At 41.9% G+C, this 16,963-nt stretch overlaps 1 protein-coding gene across 1 annotated transcript in view; it reads left to right on the forward strand.

The window, feature by feature from the left end:
- Positions 1-16,963, forward strand: part of colec12 (collectin sub-family member 12) — a 51,580-nt gene that overhangs the window by 19,329 nt on the left and 15,288 nt on the right. The window contains exon 3 of the mRNA XM_057857131.1: positions 10,204-10,326. Within this exon, the coding sequence (XP_057713114.1) occupies positions 10,204-10,326 (123 nt within the window). The remainder of the gene's footprint in view (positions 1-10,203; positions 10,327-16,963) is intronic.

Here is a 16,963-nt window from a genome sequence, read left to right on the forward strand (position 1 = left end):
ATATAACTTGGAGACAGAAATTAACACATTTCCTGGGTTTAAGAGCCATTCCTAATATTTCGCTCACCCTGGTTGACCTACAAACATGAACGCCAGAAACTGCTTGCTCGCTTGCGTACTACTGCTGACATGATGGAATGAGGTCATTCCTTTTTAAATGAGCCTCGTGAGGACACTTCACTGGGGGGCCTCATCGATTTACATGTATGTCAGACTGTGAGACATCCATGCCGGGTTTAGATCAGAACCACATAGTCTTGAAACGGTCCAACATGATCATCCAACTTCTAGGTCATCTGACGCAGCTCCTTAAACAAGAGGATGAGGGGGCATGAATGCCATGTCCTTTTAACGAATGTTCTGAAGAGACACGAAACATGACCGCTAAAGTCAAAATAATCCAAGGTGAGTCTGAAGGAATTGCAAGGCTCTGGTAGTGTAAATAAAACTGTTTTGAGACACAAAGGGGCTTCACACAAAACCACTCGACTACTCTGTACAAGCTGTCTTTGTGTTGCCATGGAAATTTCCACACAGCAACTACAGTGTTCAACAGCAAGGTTCCATACATGGCAGTGTTTTTTTGTACCTAAACCAGAACTGAGACGCCTTTTCAGTTTTTATATAGCCCTCAACACTAAATTTAAGTGAATGATCACTGTCAGCACTCCCAGTAGACATGGATTGAAAATCATTAATATTGGATGCTAGGGAGTAAACATACAATACAAGACAAATGGGCGTTATTACATTTTAAAGAAATTGAGCAGCACCCTGCGCCGATTGGCATGCCAATCAAGTCCTAGCACATCCTAACAAAGTCCGACCATATCCTAACATCTACCTGAACATATCCGAATGTCAATCCTACCAATGCTAACAGTTCCGTGGGGGAAGGGCAAAAGAGCCAATCGGGAGAGCAGATGGTGCAAGCGCGTCAACGTAGCACAGCCAATATCGAGAAAGTAGCACCCTGTGCTGACTGGCCTACCAATCAAGTCGTTACACATCCTAACGAAGTCCAACCATATCCTAACATCTATCCGAACATAGCTGAACGCCAATCCTACCAATGCTAACAGTTCGTGGGGGAAGGGCAATTAAGTCCTAACATCCTAACGAAGTCCAACCATATCCTAACATCTATTCGAACATATCTGAACGTCAAGGGGCGTAGCAAGGGTCCCAGGGGGCCCCAGGCAACAAGCAACATGGGGCCCTTTGAGCGTGTGCAAGTAAGGCGGACAGTTGGACTTGGAGCAATAGCATATTTAATAAAAGTATAATAACGCCTCAGTCTCATAGGCTACGTTCATACTACAGGTCTTAATGCACGAATCCGATTTTTTCGTGTTTTTCCGACTCGAGTGAGGCATTAACTTGACGGTCTGAATGTGACAAGTCGCATAGAACTGAACCATTTCAAATCCGATCTGGGTCACTTTTGTATGTGGTTCAAATCCGATTTGGGCCACATTTTTCCAGACTGTCGCGGCGGTCTGTACTGTCCAGTCTCTCAAATCGGAATTCATGCAGCAATTACGTCATCAAAAAGCGAGAGAGACGCCATGGTAGCGGTGCAGCTGTGCGTTATTAGCGCCTAGCTTGCCTTGAACACGGCTTTTTAGGTCATAAAAAAAAAATCATTAAAAAAATAAAAATGGGTTGAGGATAAGCCTGAGAATGATCGGTTTTCTGTCTGCTCCATATAAGCAATATTTCAACATTGCTTACACGGCCGAGAGTCGGGGCAAACTGCCCGTGTGTGTGACATGCACGGACAGTGCGTGCATGCTATCGATCCATATACTTTGAATATAAACCTAAACTGGGATTATTTATGTCTGTTATTTGTGTCCTCTTTTTAAAAAGCAAAATATGATATTCCTGGAATGACGGATGACAGCCAGCATGTGTGGTCATTTGTTTTGATGCTTCTGCGCATGCGGGTCGTCTTGCTCAGCGCTTGTCGGACTGCGAATTAGTGCGCATGCGTATTACTTGAATGGTCTCAATGGACAAAGGCAGTCTAAACGGGCACGCCAAAAAACCAGATATGACAAAAAATCGGATTCGTGCATTAAGACCTGTAGTATGAACGTAGCCATAGAGTGCTTTTTAGGACACTCAAAGTGCCCGGCTTCTAGTACTACATTAGGACATAAAACTACAGTAACATAGTACACTCATCGCTGTCTTGCTTCCTTTTCTCCTCTTCTGCTTTTTTTCTTTCTTTTTTCATTTCCAGACGGATAACTTCTCTTCATTTTGGCAATTAAAAAAAGGCCCGATCGCCGCCCACTCTCACTCTGAGTTACGTGACACACATAAATATTTGCGCAGTAAAATGAAAACGGGGGGGGGGGGGGGGGTTCGAGTGCGCGCTGCGTGCGTTCATCTTGGCCATAAAAGTGGCGAAATCTAAGCACTTTACACTCATATGGATGTACAACATCATTTTAAGATGCTAAACTAACACCTTCCCTCTTAAAGCAAATGTGCATTGCGAATATAATGTAAAGAACGCTCTCCTCGACGCGGCGAGAACGAGTGGGATCAACCAGCCGACGTAACAGGAAAAACACGAAACGGTCGCGCTGATAACGGCTCTAACTTATCATAAAAACTTTATGGCTTTAAAAGGAAAAACTTACATTCGTTCATGGATGCACAGATTAATCCTCTAACAGGTGGGGTGGCCGTCCTCTGCTCGAAATGCGCACCTTACGCTTACGCCTATTCTCGTTCTCAGAATATGCAGTGCTTGTGACGTAGGACAATAACAGGACTGGTTGTTATGGGAACGTACGCAGCGGCATACCGCATACCCAAGGAACCTTGCTAAAAGAGTATTAAAATTGCTAATAAAATCGTTTAGGATTATTTTAGATGCATATATGTTATATTTTTCTTATAGAGTATTTAACGAGGAATACGATAGACCCATTAATAGACTTTCTTGGAAAAATCACCATTTCTTTAAGTAGTCACATGAATAATGAGGTGGCCTGTGAAAACCAACATATAATATTACAGCAAGGACTTTTCATAAAGTTCTTGGTGAATTACTCTTTGCACTTTTATGCAGTGTTGAAACTGATTGGACTTGCTTAAATATGTATGCTATTTGGGACTGATAACAGAATTGTTAGATAATCTGCCAAATGATTCCATGGTATTGAATCACTCGCAATACTTCTAGCTATGACAGTGCGGTGAAGCTGAGTGTGCTAAATCTTTGTTTGCCAAATCTGTTGGCCCTCTGGGGGCCCCTGCTGGCTGGGGGCCCTAGGCAATTGCCTGCGAATGCCTAATGGGACGCTACGCCTCTGCGAACGTCAATCCTACCAATGCTAACAGTCCCTTGGGGAAGGGCAAAAGGCCAATCGGGAGAGCAGATGGTGCAAGCAAGTCAACGTAGCACAGCCAATCACGAGAACAAACGAAGATGAGCGGCAAGCGAGTCATGGTCAGCACAGCCAATCACGAGTGAGTGCAGAATAACAGCAGCAAGCAAGTGGGGTTGGTGTGGCTCAGTGGTAGAGTAGTTGTCACCCAATCCAGAGGCTGTGGGTTTGATTCTCCGCCCTGATGAATTTGTCTAAGTCAGTCCCCAAACCAAGGGCCGCTGTGGGTCCTGCTTTTTGTTCCTACCGATCGAGCACAGACAGTTTAACCAATAAGGTTCCTGCTAAAACAAGCAGCACCTGGCTGCAATCAACTGATTACACTTGTAAAACACCAGATTGGTACAAGGGTGTCGTCTTGTTTTGTTGGAACAAAATCCTGCACCCACTGCGGCCCTATGTGGACTTTGTTTGGAGACCACTTGTCTAAGTATCTTTGAGCAAGACACTGAACCCGATGTTGCTCCTGGTGCTATGTTACCAGTAGGTGGATGAGGATGTAGTGTAAAGCAGCTTGAGGGTCTTGAAGGTGGAAAGGCGCTGTACGAGTATAACTGAGTCACGAGCGTGGTACGGTTGCCGAATAGGAGGGCTGTTCATCGTTATCGATACACTTTACATTAAGACACTTTTTTTGGAAGAGTTACTTTCATATGCTTCTTTTGTCCCCCCCACCCCCTCGCAGGAGCTGTTAACATTGGTTGGATTGACGTTCGTGTATGTTCGGATAGATGTTAGGATATGGTTGGATTTCGTTAGGATGTGTTAGGACTTTATTGGATTGGCCAATCAGCACAAGGTGCTACTTACATTAGCAACATCATAAGTAGGCCTACAAATGCTCTTAAGAACCCAAGCCTAAAAAGCCACAGAATTTCTACAATTTTAGTTTCAAGGAGCCAGGGATAATTCCCAATTGGTAGCATCTGCCAGATTTTTGGGTTGAGGTTCAGTACCCAAAGTGTGTTGAAGTAACCCCACATAAAGTCTTGGGAATCCATACCCCAAAAGATAGGAACTGTGCCATTTTGGTATTATGCAGGCATTTAGGGGGTCAATATAATAATTGCTCATGATCTGTCAAATACTGACTAGGCTTCCAGATATTCTTTTATAGGTACCAATGTAAACCGCACATACAAAGTTAAAGGATGTTACTAAATTGTTAAAAATTTTGTCATAAAGTTTGTGTCATTGAACTCTGGAGGGCCATTGGAGCAAAGTTTGATGACTGTGTAAGAAGTCAGCTTCAGGTCAGGTCTTGACCTAATGTCTTCTGTGTGGTTCATAGACGCCTGCAGCTCCTGAAGTTATGTTCACATATTTTTCCTGTTTTTATTTGTGTACGAGTTGTACAGTCTGGTCCAAACACACATACCCCCCACAACCACCACCACTGGCCACGGCTGCAGGCCCTCATCTTGTTTACATGTTGTGCTTAAGAGAAAAGAACAAACCAGTTGGGGGGCTCTGACGCGGCGCCCCCTGTGTAAACAAGATGACAGCACAACAGCAGTGTGTGACCACGTTGACATCCACAGCTGGGCTTCTTTAGACGTGATGTTTGGACAGATGTAAATGCCTGGATACCACCCCCTCCCCTGAGCTTGTGGTCCGAGTTCTGGGAAGGATGGAATTCAAGTCCCAACTTGGCTGTTGAGGTCGTTTGAGGGAGGAAGTCAGCTCGCGGCGTTTGATGTTTGGAAGACATTGGATCGATGTTATGTCTCAAAGGTGTTTGGTCGACTCATTCTTCCTCACTAATTTCATTCAAACACACCTTATGGCAAGTAGGAGTATAGACACAGTCTCAAATGATGCAGGGATTTGACAAGTTTTGTTTGTCCGAACGATATTCTCCGATTGCTACCAATTTTGGGGGGAAAGCCAAGTCAATTGATAACGGTACTCTTATTTTTAAGTGGTAACCAGGGCCGGCCCAGCCTATACGCAGACTATGCAGCTGCTTAGGGCCCCTGACCACCAGGGGGCCCCCAATCTGGCAATTGTTTAATTTCTGTTCTATTTTGTTTACTACAGTTTGCTTTATTTGACTTGAATAAATAAAAAGTTAAAAGTTCTTCCTTAACTTCTTTCTTTCCTCTTTTAGAAAAAGGTTTGGCGCTATCTACTGTAAGTACTGACAATCATTTGGGGTGAGAAGTTTGAAGTATGCAGTGCAACAAAATCTGATTAATATACAAAATATGGACGTATGGGTTGGATTGTATGTATGGGTTTCACAGTACACTGTGACGAAATGGTTGGCCAAAAATATGGGGCCCTTTGCATTATTTTACTTAGGGCCCCCTAATGGCCTGGGCCGGCCCTGGTGGTAACCAAAGTCTTCCTTTCCCGTTTGCTTTGTACGCTCGCTAGTTCAATAAAAGAATTCCTCCAATGCGTCGTCACCATCTGATCATCCACTTGCGCAATGAATGATCTCTTTCGCTGGAACCAAACATGACTAGTTGTTGCCTTTTGTCTGAGAAAAATAAAAAGCAGAAAGCACAGGATTTTGGGTCATTTACAACTAGGCATGTGCCGGTATGAGATTCTGATGTATGATAACCTTAAGGAAAAAATATCACGGTATCACGGTATTGCAATCGCAGCTCTAAAATATGCTCCTTTGAGATATCTGGGTTAAAAAAAAAAAAAATTCCATTGAACAGGATTTTTAATTTTCAAAACATGTTATCAAATTGGAACATAAGTATAATGTTAAGTTAAAATAAATGAAAAAATTATTCTGAATACAATTAAAATAAATGCAGTCCTTTTGGTGAGTGTAAATCCACAGCCACACCTTAAAATTGCTATCATCAGAACAAAAGTAATTTGAATTATTTTCCATAAAAAACACATGTGTATGACTCGTATCATGTTTACATTATACAGACACTCTCTTTCTCAACACAGACAGTCGCCAGAGAGGAAAAAAGCACATGTTTTACCAGCGCTAGACACACTAAACATGCTGGAGTTAACTCTCGTAGCTGGTGGGAAACCTTCATGATAGTGTTTACTAACTTGTTGTATAAATGCAAAATCATATTGGAGGTATTGTCGCCTCAGCAGCCACCCCCTGCAAACATGATTTACATGTCGGTAGGCCCTCTTCCTCTAAGCTAGTACTTCTCAAATATTGGGGCGCCCCCCCCAGGGGGGCGCAGAGTGATGCCAGGGGTGGCACATTTGACCTCGGGGAACATGCTTTTTTTTTTTTTTTTTTTGCCGTACTAGAATAAAGTGTACTTGCACATCCACTCTGTGGGTGGCAGTGGCGCTCTCATTTTCAAAGTGCGCGCAGTATTTTTGAAGTAAGCAAGAGCACACAGAAGAGCAATATGAAGAGCTGTGCGCCGTTTTCGAAAGCCGTTTTCCGGTGTAGGTTCACTATCCTCGTCCCCTCACTATCCACTCGCTTTCGCTATATGATTGGCCGAAGAGTCGAAATGCTCTCCCCACCGGCCGGACTCACGCAGCGAGCCACTGTTTTCTCCGGTTCTCACGTGTCCGCCCGAGAAGTGCCATTTTCGGCTTGGGATCGTCACAACGACCGCGCTCACCTACGGTTTTCCCTCGGCCGCCGAGACTGCGCTTTTTTCGAGCCGTTTGCCTTTTGGCTTCGACATTTAATACAGTGGTAGATGAGGAAACACCGCTGTTTATTGTGTCTAAAAATGATTATAGCGGATAGCCGGAAGCCAAATCAATTAAAACGCCACTTAAAGACATTAGACCCCAATCTCATTGATAAGCCGCTTGGTTGTTTTTCAGCGAAAACGTGCCAAATATTGCTAACAATCGTCCCGCTTTGTCAGTGTTGTATAAGTAAACCAGTGAGCACTGTTAGCATGCTCAGTGCAAAATAACCCCACACCATTGCAAACTGGAGGTGATACTGTGAGCAGCGAGAATAAAAACTGTCCTTCTGTCCAAAGACACTCTATTTTCTGCTATTCAGTTTTGTTTTTTCGGTCAGATTTTTTGGCATATTGTCCTCATGAGTGAATGTTTCTAATCAATTTGAATTTTGTTATTATTTACTGATTTTATTTTTCAGTATCAAATGGTCAGAAATGTACCTTGAGTGTATTTTTACAGTTTGGACTTGACTTTTTGTTTTAATTCAGGCAAACTGATGCTTGTTAAGTCTTTTCTGTTACAAACAAAACAATGTTAATAAAGTTATACTTTATAAGTTGATCTCTGTTTTTTTCTCTAATAGAAAAAAAGGACACAATGTGAGGCAGAGGCGTACTTATAAAAGTAATATTATAGACAAATGATACTATTTACAGTGGCGGCAGAGTTTGGGGGGGGGCGCGAAACATTTACGTCTTCCTTGGGGGGGCGTAACAGAAAATAATTGAGAAGCACTGCTCTAAGCCACGGCCAACTGTAAATAAACTGTAGCTGAAGTATTCCCATATCAGCGATTTTGTCTTCTTCGATGGGGGGAAAATGTTCTGGAGTTTGACTCACTGACACTTATCAACAACCGGTTTGAGCCATGCAGCTGCAAGAAAGGGATTTCTCTATGCATTTATGGTACATAAAAAATAGCTAATACCTTAGGGACGGTATGACGGAAAATTTTGGCGGGTTTGAAACCGTGACGTTTTCCTACCACGGTATACCTTGAAACCGGTTAACGGCACATGCCTATTACAAATGGTGTTGGTCATGTTCCCAAGTATGTTCCCTGTGTGACTATTTGCACATCCATATCAAAGTGTTTAGCTTGTTCCAAATACTGTCGATATTCGGGTGGATGTTTCCCAGCAGCTAGAGGCTTTTCAGTCAATCCAAGTTAAGCCCTTGAACAAATACTTTTTTGTTTATATCAAATGTTTATCAGTGGCCTATACTACGAACTGAGTTCAACCTCCCCAGAAGTAATCCAGTTTACCAGCGGGTAACCAGAGTTGACAAAACCTGGTTGTCTAGTTTGTGGTCAGTCGGTGCTACGACGCTGATTATGAGGTTGATTAGTCGAACCTGTGTCAACCCAGTCAGAGTTACTGCGCGTTCACATAAAAGGGGGCGGAGACCAGAGTCAAACGCTACTTGTGACGATGGCACGGGCACCTTACTTCACGGAGGAGGAATGCGCGATGATCATGCTGAGTTATGAGGAATTAAAATCCACCCTCACCGTGAAATCGAACACCGTTTCAGCGAGTAGAGCGCGACGGGTCTGTTGACAGCGAATTTACAGATCGTGTGATTTGTGAATGCGTCAATATGCCAGTTTACTTATGTCCATGCAAAGAAATAAAGCCTGCTGTCAGGACAATAAAATAAGATTTGGTATGTTAACAGTAAGAAATAATTTATCGCGCATCACCTAATGAAGCAGGATAATTGTATGTTTAGTCCCATTGACTGTATGAATACGTATGTCCTTTTTTTTTCCCCCTTAGTTTGGGCCTAAAAAATCAAGCCCGACCCGACCAGAGCCCGATCAATTAACTTGATTTGCAGGCCCGAGCCCGACCCAACCCCCCCCCCTCCAAAATTTTATGTTATCTTTGTGAGGACTCAAGAGAAGAAGGAAATGCGGGGATGCCATGCGTTGTTGCGTGAATTAAAGCCCGTCTTTTGTAACGAATTTTCACAGTTAAACAAGACTGTAAGATGAGTATTCAATAAACATTTATATCTTTTACATTTGTGCGTCTGTCCTATCAGTGGATTTGACATTTAATTTAATCTCTTCGAGTTGGCAGAAAAAAACGCAAGTTTTCTCAATGTTTAAATAGTCTACATATTTCTATGATTATTATTAACTCATTTACACAACGAAATAACGCTGGAAAAGTCCGTTAAATATATTTCTTGTATATGAGAGCAAAGCTCCGCATTCGTTTACATTCAGCAATTTCAACGCTCAATTTGAAGCGTTTCCATACCCCACTTCGAATCGCACGGCATACAGTGTTCTTACGCAGATATTCAGCATCACCATTGGAATGCATATATTGTCCCTGGCGAAAGAGCGCACGGAGAGGCACACAATCTGCCCGTTTGTGAGGGCCTGACTTCGGCGGGTTACATTATAGTGACGTCCGCCTCGATCAGTTGGCACAGGTAAAGAATTCCCTCAGCTGAAAATCTTTCATGGAGAACATCTTCCGGGTACGCCAGCGGATTCTGGCGGTCTCCAAAAACCCGTGCACAGAGCCCCTCACAATCCGCGCGCCAATGTCGTATGGGTCGTCCAGGTACGCTGTCATTGTCAGGAGGACACGTCCGCGGAGGAGTGCTGTTTAATTATAGCGTGGTTAATTAGAATTCTGGGGTTAAGCAAGATCTAACTCTGAGACGACCAGGTTTGGCGTGTGTTGCCATGGCAACACTTCTCGGTTCCAACATATCCACCTTTCGTAGTCTCGCTTAGCTGCGAACTTAGGTCGCACGTGATGAAGTTACTCTTGAAGTCACCCTGCTAAGCCAGAAAACTGGCTTCGTAGTATAGGCCACAGGGCTGCAAGTAAGTAGATATATCCATGTCGTTCTGTCTACCAAAGATCTTAGAGAGGAATTGCACAAGACAGTCAGCACTGTGGAATTATTTTCCATATGGCAAACACATGTGCTGTAGTTTTGACCTTTTATTGTAAATATATTATTTTTCATGAGGTTTTTGCACAATAGCCGGACTCATAAAAAGCACAGTACATTCATTCCACTTCAAACGCATGCAACGATGCTTCAAGCAGTCCTAAATGACTTCATTTATCAAGTTTTATTTATTTTTTTATTTTACTCAACTGTACTTCTGCAGGAATTCAGGAAGGCTCCGAGTGCACCAAGTGCAAAAACGATTGGACGCTGCGTGCCGCCATCGTGCTGCTCTACGTCCTTTGCGCCCTGCTAACTATCGCTGTGGCTGTCCTCGGGTACAAAGGTTAGTGATGGGGAACTTCTTGTGATTTACAACAGCCAACATGATTCATACCTGTCAACCCGAGGCCTTTGGCAATCTTACAAATAGTGACGTATGCCCTTACAAATTGGTGCCTAATCTTACAAAGTTTTATATGGCGTGCAATTTGAAACAAAAATAAAACTCAATTTTTAAAATAATATTAATTTATTGATAATATTGTCCCATATAACCCGGTACACCCAATATCTTCAGCTACATCATGATTACTAAAATTTAACAATGACTTTTGACATAATTGTATGTAGCACTTTTGGCAATTTCCATCATGTCTTTTGATGGCTGCACTTGAGCTCGCAATTCAGTTTGACTTAAAGGTAGTTCGTTAGTGGGTCCAGTTATAAATTAAAAAAGTTAATTGATGACATCAACTTACCAATGCAATCTTTGAGTCAGGGAACATTTCTTTTGCTAATTCTGAGAAGTGATCAGCAATAGGCAAATTGTGTTCGGCAACAGATTGGCAGAATAAAATCTCCGCTTTCGTCACTTTTCATTCTGCAGACAGCATCTTTATGACCAGTGTTGTTAGTCTTACTTTAAAAAAGCAATTAATTACAGTTACAAATTACTTCTCCCAAAAAGTACCGTATTGGCCTGAATATAAGACGGTGTTTTTTGCATTGAAATAAGACTGAAAAAGTGGGGGTCGTCTTATATTCGCGGTCGAGACGTTATACCCATTCACAACGCTAGATGGCGCCAGATATCAGTGAAGCGATGTTCTGTCATGACAGATCTCAGCTACTCTCACGTTTAACCAGTTTGCATTATTTTATTGCAATGTTTTTCCTTATTCAGATTTGTTTCAAGACTACAGTTCCAGTTAGACTTCACTTTGATGGTTAATGCTGTTATTGCAATTTTGTTGTTTTATCACAATAGATTGGTTTATTTACACTTCAAAAACCAGAAGCCATTCATTTACGAACGTGATTGCACTTCAGTTTACATATTTAAATGTTCAGATATTAAGATTTGAATGAGGCAAAATAACATGCTTTTTCTCTCAACTATACTGTTATAATCATTTGTTTCAGATGTACTGTAATTATTTTATGTATAAGAATTAATTTGGTGTTCAAGAAGTCTTTTTACAAACTTAAGTCTTGAAAAAGAGGGGGTTGTCTTATGATCAGGGCCGTCTTATATTCGGGCCAATAAGGTAATTGAGTTAGTAACTCAGTTACCTGAATGTAAGAGTAATTAGTTACTTGGCAAAGTAACTAGTGTTACCTTTCATATATATTTTTTTTCATTTAAAAAAACAACAAGAAACAAAAACAAAATTAAAAAAAACATAGTAACCTTTGCTATGTTTGGAAGGCATTTAATGTTGTGAATCAACCGTTAAAGTTGTTAAAATTGCTCCCGTTTTTGCAGTAGTTCCCTTCTGTCTACTTTCGACACATGAAAGTTTTAAAACTGTTTCATCATTTAAAGATGGATTCAAGATTTTGCCGATTTAGGAGTATTTTAGATAAAAAGTTACATAGGTTCGCTAGGAAGGTTCACTACAACAGAGCCTTTCTGAGAAGTTTACTGCTTTAAGATGGCGACTGTTTACTAACGCCGCCGAGTCTGTCATTTCGCCTCTAGTTCTATATGCATGTGATATCTAGTTTAGCATCAACTGGGCGTAGATTGTAGGCTGTCGGCTACAGTCAGGAAATATTGGCGCCACCTAGCCTAGCATCGCGTTTGCAACAGCGTCACAATTCTTTCCTCCTTCCCACTCCCGCTCTTCTCTCTCCGTGTCTCTGACTTTTCTCGCGTCAGTCAACCAACATGGTAACGCACATTGTCTAGTTGCCGAAATGGTGCCAAAAATCCGAACAGAGAAAAAAAACGTAATGCGCGAAAAATGTACAGATTTTGAACGTACGGCGTACACATTTAAAAATCAGTGCTCACATGTACAAATGACGCCGAAACCGTACAACTTGACAGGTATGATGATTTCATTCAGAACAAATGTTGGCAAAAGACTGACTTACTTCAACATTGAAATGAGTGTGTCTCGTTTGGGAAAAAATTTTGAACAAGCAGGCCAAAAAGATGGTACTCTTATAAACATATATAAAATTGAAGCTCAAATACTACATTATTATCCATCTATCCATTTTTTACCACTTGTCCTCATTAGGGTGGCAGGTAACACTGAGTTTGCTTCAGCTGAGTTTGGGCGGGGTACACCCTCGTGTGGCCGCCAGCCGATTTTTAAGTAGCAAAATAAAGCTTTATACAGTGCCTTGCAAAAGTATTCGGCCCCCTTGAACCTTACAACCTTTCGCCACATTTCAGGCTTCAAACATAAAGATATAAAATTTAAAATTTTTGTCAAGAATCAACAACAAGTGGGACACAATCGTGAAGTGGAACAACATTTATTGGATAATTTAAACTTTTTTAACAAATAAAAAATTGAAAAGTGGGGCGTGCAATATTATTCGGCCCCCTTGCGTTAATACTTTGTAGCGCCACCTTTTGCTCCAATTACAGCTGCAAGTCGCTTGGGGTATGTTTCTATCAGTTTTGCACATCGAGAGACTGACATTCTTGCCCATTCTTCCTTGCAAAACAGCTCGAGCTCAGTGAGGTTGGATGGAGAGTGTTTGTGAACAGCAGTCTTCAGCTCTTTCCACAGATTCTCGATTGGATTCAGGTCTGGACTTTGAATTGGCCATTCTAACACCTGGATACGTTTATTTTTGAACCATTCCATTGTAGATTTGGCTTTATGTTTTGGATCATTGTCCTGTTGGAAGATAAATCTCCGTCCCAGTCTCAGGTCTTGTGCAGATACCAACAGGTTTTCTTCCAGAATGTTCCCGTATTTGGCTGCATCCATCTTCCCGTCAATTTTAAATATCTTCCCTGTCCCTGCTGAAGAAAAGCAGGCCCAAACCATGATGCTGCCACCACCATGTTTGACAGTGGGGATGGTGTGTTCAGGGTGATGAGCTGTGTTGCTTTTACGCCAAACATATCGTTTTGCATTGTGGCCAAAAAGTTCAATTTTGGTTTCATTTGACCAGAGCACCTTCTTCCACATGTTTGGTGTGTCTCCCAGGTGGCTTGTGGCAAACTTTAAACGAGAATTTTTATGGATATCTTTGAGAAATGGCTTTCTTCTTGCCACTCTTCCATAAAGGCCAGATTTGTGCAGTGTACGACTGATTGTTGTCCTATGCACAGACTCTCCCACCTCAGCTGTAGATCTCTGCAGTTCATCCAGAGTGATCATGGGCCTCTTGGCTGCATCTCTGATCAGTTTTCTCCTTGTTTGAGAAGAAAGTTTGGAAGGACGGCCGGGTCTTGGTAGATTTGCAGTGGTCTGATGCTCCTTCCATTTCAATATGATGGCTTGCACAGTGCTCCTTGAGATGTTTAAAGCTTGGGAAATCTTTTTATATCCAAATCCGGCTTTAAACTTCTCCACAACAGTATCTCGGACCTGCCTGGTGTGTTCCTTGGTTTTCATAATGCTCTCTGCACTTTAAACAGAACCCTGAGACTATCACAGAGCAGGTGCATTTATACGGAGACTTGATTACACACAGGTGGATTCTATTTATCATCATCGGTCATTTAGGACAACATTGGATCATTCAGAGATCCTCACTGAACTTCTGGAGTGAGTTTGCTGCACTGAAAGTAAAGGGGCCGAATAATATTGCACGCCCCACTTTTCAGTTTTTTATTTGTTAAAAAAGTTTAAATTATCCAATAAATGTTGTTCCACTTCACGATTGTGTCCCACTTGTTGTTGATTCTTGACAAAAAAAATTAAATTTCATATCTTTATGTTTGAAGCCTGAAATGTGGCGAGAGGTTGCAAGATTCAAGGGGGCCGAATACTTTTGCAAGGCACTGTACATAACGCTACTGTGTAAGTTTTGTTTGCCCTCTGTGTGTTTGCAATGCTCCATCTTTATAATGCCTACCACATGAGCCTGCAGCGACTTCAATGGCTTAACAAGGCCATACCCTAGTTTATGGCCGAGTTGTAATTTGTTTTCTCGTGAACCACACTTTTACTCAGAGTCCCAGCAATGGTTTGCAAGAATGGTTAACAGCTTCCATGTTGTCTTTTTATTTCCAAGAAGGCACAAAAGCTGCTCACAAAGATAGGGTATCGGGACTAGAGGTCAACCTTCAGGATGACGCTAGATCACCAAAACTTGTGAACAGGCAGGGGTGCTGGAAGACACTCACAGCAGGGGGTGCTGAGGATGTTATTTTATTTTTCCCATCCAAAAACAGCCGTTTCAGTCTAAATTTGTCATGCTTTTTCTCCAAACAAAATGTCAGTACACACGCATGCTGGATAGATAGTTTACATACTACGACTAGGCTACTACAAAGACAGCGTTCCATTTCACCTACAGTGTTATGTTGGAGTTTTTGTATTGGAAATAAAAGCGCCTATGTATTATAATGCAAAGTTTCACAACACTCAAATAAATTGAACATCCAACAGCGCTCTGCACGGTCTTGGTACTCAGCTTGCTATTATAGAACAGAAAGTTGTGTACAAGAAAAATGAGCTGAAACATTGAACAGTTGTAAGATCAAAACAGGGGGAAATAGAGAAAAAAAAAAAAAAAAAATCACATTGTTTGATCTTTAAAGAATTTATTTGCAAATCATGGCGGAAAACAAGTATTTGGTCAATTCCAAAAGTTCATCTCAATACTTTGTTATGTACCCTTTGTTTGCTATAACGGAGGCCAAACGTTTTCTGTAACTCTTCACAAGCTTGCTGGTATTTTGGCCCATTCCTCCATGCTCTTCTGGATCATCCAAATGCTCTCTAGCGAACTGCAGACGGGCCTGGACATGTACTTTCTTCACCACGTCTCATCTTCAATGCCCTTGCTGACAGAAGGAGATTTTCACTCAAAATCTCTCGATACATGGCCCCATTCATTCTTTCCTTCACACAGATCAGTCATCCTGGTCCCTTTGCAGAAAGACAGCCCCAAAGCATGATGTTTCCACCCCCATGCTTCACAGTGGGTATGGTGTTCTTCGGATGAAATTCAGTATTCTTTCTCCTCCAAATACAAGAAACTGTGTTTCTTCCAAAAAGTTCTATTTTGGTTTCATCTGACCATAACATATTCTCCCAGTCCTCTTCTGGATCATCTAAATGCTCTCTAGCGAACCGCAGGCGGGCCTGGACGTGTACTTTCTTCAGCAGGGGGACACGTCTGGCAGTGCAGGATTTGAGTCCCTGGTGGCGCATTATGTTACCGATAGTAGCCTTTGTTACTGTGGTCCCAGCTCTCTGTAGGTCATTCACTAGTTCCCCTCGCGTTTTTCTTGGATTTTTGCTCACCGGGTGAGATCTTGCATGGAGCGCCAGATCGATTGAGATTATCAGTGGTCTTGTATGTCTTCCATTTTCTAATAATTTCTCCCACAGTTGATTTCTTTACACCGAGCGTTTTACCTATTGCAGATTCAGTCTTCCCAGCCTGGTGCAGGTCTACTAGAGGTGTGCGAAATTTCCGATTCTTAGATTATTCGCGATTCGGCCGTGGAAGATTGGAGAACGATTCACAAACATCCAAACATCCGATTATTGAAATATGTCAAGTAAAGCGGAAGTAAAACACACTCAGCGCGTCGCGCGGTCTTAGGGACGCAATGAGGAACGGAGCGAGAGTAGCTAAACATCATGCTTGTCATTACCCGGCCCCTCGGGTAATGCCAATGCTCAACTCACGGCTCTAGCTAAACACATGCCGCGAGATAAAAAAAACAACAACATACCTGACTGCTGCCGAAAGCTGCTACAAAGTATGTCCACAATACATAATGTTAAGGTAGATATCATATTTATATAGGACTAAATGTAGAATAGACTCAGTGGCGATAGCAGCACATGTAGAGAAAGCTAGAGTCGGGCGTTAGTAAACGGCCGCCATCTTAAAGCAGTAGACTTCCCTGCAAGGCTGTTGTAGCGAACCTTCCAAGCGAACCTAATTAACTTTTTATAAAAAATACTCCTAAATCGGTAAAATATTGACTTGAATCTATCTTTATAATAGTTTTTAAACTTTTACATGTCGAAAGTAGACAAAAGGGAAATTATGGAATAACAGGAGCAATTTTAACAACTTTAACGGTTGATTGACAACATTAAATTAATTGAATGTAGTTTAAAGCTGCTGAAACAGATTGGGGATTTGAGTATATTATTTATTGTTTTTAACTGTTAACTTGATACTGAAATAGTCGTTTATTTAAGCCCGCAAGGCTTTTTTTTTTTTTTTTTTTTACAGTTTTTGTAACTAACGTACAAAACATTAGCAGCAAATAGCGGGGGGGGGGGGGGGGGGGTTGTCATCAATAATCGACTTATAATCAAATCGTAACCTCTTAATCGTAATCATAATCGAATCGTTGGGTGCGCAAAGATTCCCACCTCTAAGGTCTACAATTTTGTCTCTGGTGTCCTTCGACAGGTCTTTGGTCTTGGCCATAGTGGAGTTTAGAGTGTGACTGACTGAGATTGTGGACAGGTGTCTTTTATACCAATAATGAGTTAAAACAGGTGCCATTAATACAGGTAACGAGTGGAGCCTCG

This window comes from Corythoichthys intestinalis, chromosome 14 (assembly GCF_030265065.1).
Source record: "Corythoichthys intestinalis isolate RoL2023-P3 chromosome 14, ASM3026506v1, whole genome shotgun sequence".
NCBI classification, from domain to species: Eukaryota; Metazoa; Chordata; class Actinopteri; order Syngnathiformes; family Syngnathidae; genus Corythoichthys; species Corythoichthys intestinalis.